At 41.0% G+C, this 6,548-nt stretch overlaps 1 protein-coding gene across 1 annotated transcript; it reads left to right on the forward strand.

Annotated features, from left to right (window-relative positions):
* The first annotated feature begins 211 nt into the window (after positions 1–211).
* Positions 212–6,182, forward strand: cidec (cell death inducing DFFA like effector c). The gene is made up of 7 exons (XM_034167206.1): positions 212–291; positions 615–690; positions 851–1,007; positions 1,276–1,425; positions 2,076–2,266; positions 5,348–5,524; positions 5,914–6,182. The coding sequence occupies exons 2-7, from the start codon at positions 635–637 to the stop codon at positions 5,987–5,989; spliced, it is 807 nt and encodes a 268-aa protein (XP_034023097.1). The 5' UTR covers positions 212–291; positions 615–634; the 3' UTR covers positions 5,990–6,182.
* The last annotated feature ends 366 nt before the right edge of the window (positions 6,183–6,548 follow it).

Consider the following 6,548-nt stretch of genomic DNA (forward strand, 5'->3'; position numbering starts at 1 on the left):
TGGTGGACTGTCTTGACAGCTAAAGTGTATAATTTAAATGAAAGCTCTGATTCCTTAAAGAGCCTTGACACAAATGTCGTGTGATCAGACTGCTGACAGACACTAACTTGCTTATGGACATAACAGTATTCCCAGGGGAATGTCAGTGGGAGTGTGCACAGTTGTGCAATAACGCTGCCTGCTCACAACTAGCACAACAGTCAGAAGGACAAAGTTCAGTCACCAAGTTTTTAAAGGAAAGGCAGCATTAAGGGATCAAGGGACTGGAATTGTGCTCATTCGGAACACATGGTGACATACCAACTTAATTTGATACTGGCAATCTTTTGTTATTGTTGTTGTAATTTTACCGTTGTCTTATTGTATTTTTTATTCTAGTTTGTTCCAGGATATTGTAAAAATGCACTTTTGTTTAATGACAGGCACTTCTGTAAGGATTAAATCCAACTACTGTATTTTAAAAGATTTGCTTTGATTTTTACCTGCCTTCTTAAAAAAAAATGTTTTAAATAAAATAACAAAATAACCATCTGCTATTCATCTTTGGTGCTGACACATTTGTGGATTTTTCAGTTAAGCTCAACGTGTTGAAGTGATGCTGTATGTGACTGCAGGTCTGTCTGCTCTGTGCCAGATGATGGACTACGCTATGAAATCCCTCAGCCTCCTTACTCCAGCTTCTCTCTCCAAGTAAGAGCACTTCCTTAGGAGCATTTCTTTCTATTTTCTTATTTGAGGCAGTGGAGAAGTGAATTTGTACTATGTCATTTACAAGCAGCCTTTAAAAAAAAGTTAATGGAAAAGACCTTGCAAGTAGTGTGATTTTCGATATTTGTTTTGTGTCCCTCAGGTGTGTGACAGCCAGCATGTCAGCAAGTGCTGTGATGACGCAGCAGCTCTTGTCAGGTTGTGCTCATCGGTCGAGGAAGCCCTTCAGGGTCACTAATTCAGACCGCAGTGTGAAGAAGGGCATTGTGGCAGATGATCTAGAAGACCTGATTAACAAGGTGAGAAACAGGATATGTGAAATGTTCAAGTGTTTTTATCTGCTCTCATCATATGTCACAGAAATGGCGATGTGGCCAACACAGAAGACGTAGTAAGGAATCAGGGAGACCTGATGATGATTTTATTTATATTACCTATGAACATATCAGCTGTTCTACAGCATCACGACTATAGAAATACAGAATTAACTGTGAAACTACATGCAATATTGATAAATGACCATAGAAAAATGTTATTAATTGACAGTAAATGTGTTGACTCTCTCAGGTCAGAGAGTGTTTCTGTCTGCCCTTAGTCAGCGCCCTGCTGCTGGATGAAGATGGCACAGGTGTGGACACTGAAGATTTCTTCCAGACGCTGCCTGAAAATGTGGTCCTTATGGTCCTAGAGAAAGGACAGAGGTGGACTCCACATCTGGTAGCAAAATGAGCTTTCACACTTTACATAAATGTCCATTAGATGGCACTGTTGTCCAGCTGCTCCAGCACAGTCTTAGTGTGGATTGTAATACATATTTACTCCTTTTTTTTTTTTTTTTTTTTTTTTTGCTATGCCAGGAAACAGACGCTGATGTGTCTGTCTTCCGTCTACAGTATGGTGCCCATGAATATGTATGAAACACGTGTGTGTGTGTGTGTGTGTGTGTGTGTGTGAACAAAGAATATTGATTACTACCCTGCAAGTACTTTATCCTTCAGGCTAAACAGATACACGTAGAAATGTTGACTGTGCAAAGGCAGTCTGCATGCAGATACTTTCTGCATTGACAACTTCAGGGGAAAAGAAGCAAGACTGGAGTTGATTATTAAAGAAACATAAGTGTGCTATCAGGTAACTAGAATAAGTGCTGGTCAATGATGTCATAAAATGGGTGTGTGCAGTCAGTGATTTGTATCCTGCCTCAGTGTAAACCTGATGACTTCACTCTGACGTTGCCCAACTGTAATCAACCTCTGACCTCATTGTAGTAAACCTGCGTTCCAGCTGCTACACCTGCATCCTGTTGATTGGCGTCATGTGACGCACTTGTCTGTACCTGACTGGTTTTTCTTCCTGCTGCTTCATAGAACGCCCCCTCCAGAGGTCATCTCAGGGACTACAGGTTACACCACAGGACAGATGTGGCCAAGCTGACCTTTGACCTCTATAAGAACAACCCAAAGGAATTCATTGGCTGCCTGAGTGTGAAGGCAACGCTGTACGGCGTTTATTCTGTGTCCTATGACCTCCGCTGCTACGCTGCCAAAAAGATGCTAAAGTGAGTGAGAGCCCTCGCTGAACTGTATCGACCTCTGTAAAGATAAAATGTCTCTGACTTAGTCCATGTCAGAGTCGTCTCTATGGTTAGTTTCAATCAGCTCAGTTATGGGATTTAATTAAGTTTAAGAAGTATCCAGTTACAGCAGCTTGAGTTATTTTTTGTGGTTCTTTTCATCATGATTTTAATATAAAAGTATGTTGTTAGGACTCTGACATACTGCAGCAATAAAATTGAATAATTTACTGTCTACTTGTGTGTATGTCAAAGGTGCTGTGATCATCAGATCACAGAAGAACAAAGGATCCGTCTTAGAGATTCATTTTTGGGGTTATATCATCTTGTTTCAGAAGACTAAATTTTACAGACATCAAATATTAAGCACCCCCCCCCCCAAAAAAATACACTATGTAGAAGCTGCATGAAAAGGCAAAAGGCATTTGTTCCTTAACCCCCTAGACATGTACACATGAACACTACATCAATACCTGGTGATATATATACGAGGTCTGTCAATAAAGTAAGGGTCCTTTTTATTTTTTTCAAAAACTATATGGATTTCATTCATATGTTTTTACGTCAGACATGCTTGAACCCTCGTGTGCATGCGTGAGTTTTTCCACGCCTGTCGGTTACGTCATTCGCCTGTGAGCACTCCTTGTGGGAGGAGTCGTCCAGCCCCTCGTCGGAATTCCTTTGTCTGAGAAGTTGCTGAGAGACTGGCGCGTTGTTTGATCAAAATTTTTTCTAAACCTGTGAGACACATCGAAGTGGACACGGTTCGAAAAATTAAGCTGGTTTTCAGTGAAAATTTTAACGGCTGATGAGAGATTTTGAGGTGATTCTGTCGCTTTAAGGACTTCCCACGGTGCGAGACGTCGCTCAGCGCTCTCAGCCGCCGTCGTCAGCCTGTTCAAGCTGAAAACATCCACATTTCAGGCTCTATTGATCCAGGACGTCGTGAGAGAACAGAGAAGTTTCAGAAGAAGTCGGTTTCAGCATTTTATCCGGATATTCCACTGTTAAAGATTTTTTTAATGAAAGACGTGCGGACGGATCCGCGCGTCGGGACAGGAAAAACACCTCCGTGTTGATAACCATTTGTAAAATCCAGGCGGCTTTTGATGGCTTTCAGTGGAGTGAGTATATGAGAAATTGTTTAACAGGCAGGACATGTTCCAACTTGTCCTTAAGGCTTTCAACAGAGGTGTTTTTCCTGTGGCGGAGCGTCGCGGCGGCTGCGTCCCGACGCGCGGACCCGTCCGCACGTCTTTCATTAAAAAAATCTCCTTTAACAGTGGAATATCCGGATAAAATGCTGAAACCGACTTCTTCTGAAACTTCTCTGTTCTCTCACGACATCCTGGATCAATAGAGCCTGAAATGTGGAGGTTTTCAGCTTGAACAGGCTGACGATGGCGGCTGAGAGCGCTGAGCGACGTCTTGCACCGTGGGAAGTCCTTAAAGCAACAGAATCACCTCAAAATCTCTCATCAGCCGTTAAAATTTTCACTGAAAACCAGCTTCATTTTTCGAACCGTGTCCACTTCGATGTGTCTCACAGGTTTAGAAAAAATTTTGATCAAACAACGCGCCAGTCTCTCAGCAACTTCTCAGACAAAGGAATTCCGACGAGGGGCTGGACGACTCCTCCCACAAGGAATGCTCACAGGCGAATGACGTCACCGACAGGCGTGGAAAAACTCACGCATGCGCACGAGGGTTCAAGCATGTCTGACGTAAAAACATATGAATGAAATCCATATAGTTTTTGAAAAAAATAAAAAGGACCGTTACTTTATTGACAGCCCTCGTATATATATATATATATATATAGTCATGCCAATTCCATTCTTAGCTAGAAGACAGAGAACACACACCCCTGCCAAGGCCACATACAGTACCATCAAAAGTTTGGAACACTTTCCCATTCAGTCAAATGGGAACGTGATTCCTACTTCCAAAATATCCGGTTTTACTTGTATTTAGCATTAAGCCTCATTTCCTCAGTATTTATGTATATGCTCATAATGTCATCAAAATCTATTTATAATATTGAGTGCAATGTTGTTATATCGCTAACATTCTTCTGGATTGACTCAAAATATATCATATGTAAATTACTTCCTCAGACATTTATTCATTTGGTCACAAAATGTTATTGAAATTCATTATTAATGTTTTAAATGAAATATTCCTCAACACTTCTTCTGGATACATTAATTTAAGTCAAATTAAAAGTAAAATCCCTCATTTTCTAAGGTGTTATTTGTTCACCATATTTCATCAATATCTTCTGAGCTTTTTGAATTAATGTTGCTGTGTGCCAAATATTCTTATGTAGCTCAGATCCAGAAGGTACGGTGCATCCAGAAAGTATTCACAGCACTTCACTTTGTCTACATTATGTTACAGCTGTAATCCAAAATGGATTAAATTAATTTTTTACATATTAAAAACTAAGAAATCACGTGCACACAAGTATTCACAGCTGTTGCCATGTGAAGTTCAGATCCACCAGGACTCTTCCTAGAGCTGGCTGCCCGTCTAAACTGAGTGACCGGGGCAGATGGGCCTTAGTCACGGAGGTGACCAAGAACCCGACAGTCACTCTGACAGACCTCCAGCATTCCTCTGGGGAGAGAGGAGAACCTTCCAGAAGGACAACTATCTCTGCAGCAATCCACCAGTCAGGCCTGTATGGTAGAGTGGCCAAACAGAAGCCGCTCAATTTTGAGCTTCATGGCAAAGGCTGTGAATACTTATGTACAAGTGATTTTTTTTTTTGTTTGGTTATTTTTACATATTTTTTTTAGTTTTTAATGAATTTGCAAAAATATGATTTTGTTATGCCACATTGTCATTATGGGGTGTTGTGTGTAGAATTGAGGAAAAAAGTATTTAATCCATTTTGGAATAAGACTGTAACATGAAAACTGTGAAAACTTTCCGGATGCACTCTATATCATGTCATGTTTTGCTGACCTTTGGTACATAAAATATTTCTCAGGACAGTTCAAATGCTGTCTTCTTAGACTTTGCTCCAATTGACTCGCTTCTTTACTTGCATTGTGCTTCAAGGGAGGTTCTGCGATGGACCATCTTCTCCATGCAGGCCACAGGTCACCTCCTCCTGGGCTCCTCTTGGTACATCGAACAGCTGCTGGAGGAAGAGGAGCAAGAAGAGAAGAGGCTGACCTTCCCACAAGAAAGCAGGATCAGGCAACTACAGGAAATGCTGCTCAGGAAAGCTTCCCAGTGAGGCCGGACTAAATCTGAAGCCGACTTGCTTCTTCACTGTAAACAGTAGAACGTAGATGTAATGCAATGGGTGGTTTTTACTGTTTTCTGACTCTTCTGTAATGTTTTGAGATATGTTAGATGTTTCAAGTGTTCAGTGTTGCTGTTACAGCTACCAACAATTAATGCAATCAATCAATCTAAATCTGTAATTCATCACAAAACGTTTTGTTGCATGTTTTTTGACTGAAGATTAATTTAAGTTGATCTTCCAGGTCGGTTTAATGATGCGGTTTGAAAGCATCCGGCTGGTTTGGGGGCGGGGGGGGGTGTTTGGGCTGTGGTTGGTCTAAATGGCATCTGGGCCAGCTGTGTCTCCTACTCGTCTCTAATTGTCCCCTCTCCAGTCAGCTGCAGCCCGTCTTTAAACAAAACCATAGGAAAAGGGTGCAGAACAGCCAGCAGCTGTTTGGACGTGACTAAAGCGAACAATTACAGAGAGATGGAGCAGGTGATGAATTCAACTGGCTGAAATACCACTGCTGCCTTGGTACAATTTGGTCAAAATAGCTGCTACATCTGATAAATTATAGTTAACTACGCTATTTCACATTTGTTTTTTGCCTGTTGAAATTGAGACGTTGCACACTACACAAACTGTTATAGTCCATTTAAACAAAATGCAATAAATATTCTGCACACGAGAAGTTCTTAAGTGTATAAATGTTGTCTGTGGAATGGGGTCCATATATCTACTTTTTTTTTTTTGGTCAGAATTTCATCAAATGATGTCTAAACTGATTTAATCTAAAGGTAATATGAATGTGGGATGAGTGCTTCATAAGGTTTACTCAAAATCCAAAGTGACTTCTGTCATGTCTCCAACATTAGCATACAACATAATGGTGGAGTTTAAAAAATGTTGGGGGGGGCGATATATGCATCTTTTTCTTTGATGCTGTAAAAGGGGGACCATGGTAGAGATTTCAGAGAAAAACAGAGTCCCTTTGGCATCTCCCTTGTTTTCACTCGAGGTCGCCAT

Source organism: Thalassophryne amazonica, chromosome 3 (genome assembly GCF_902500255.1).
Source record: "Thalassophryne amazonica chromosome 3, fThaAma1.1, whole genome shotgun sequence".
Taxonomy (NCBI): domain Eukaryota; kingdom Metazoa; phylum Chordata; class Actinopteri; order Batrachoidiformes; family Batrachoididae; genus Thalassophryne; species Thalassophryne amazonica.

Coding starts and splice junctions, on each gene's coding strand:
- cidec (XM_034167206.1), top strand. CDS start 635: ATGATGGACTACGCTATGAAATCCCTCAGCCTCCTTACTCCAGCTTCT. Junction 1,426..2,075: donor AGAGGTGGACTCCACATCTG/GTAGCAAAATGA, acceptor GCTGCTTCATAG/AACGCCCCCTCCAGAGGTCA. Junction 5,525..5,913: donor CTGCTCAGGAAAGCTTCCCA/GTGAGGCCGGAC, acceptor TCCCCTCTCCAG/TCAGCTGCAGCCCGTCTTTA.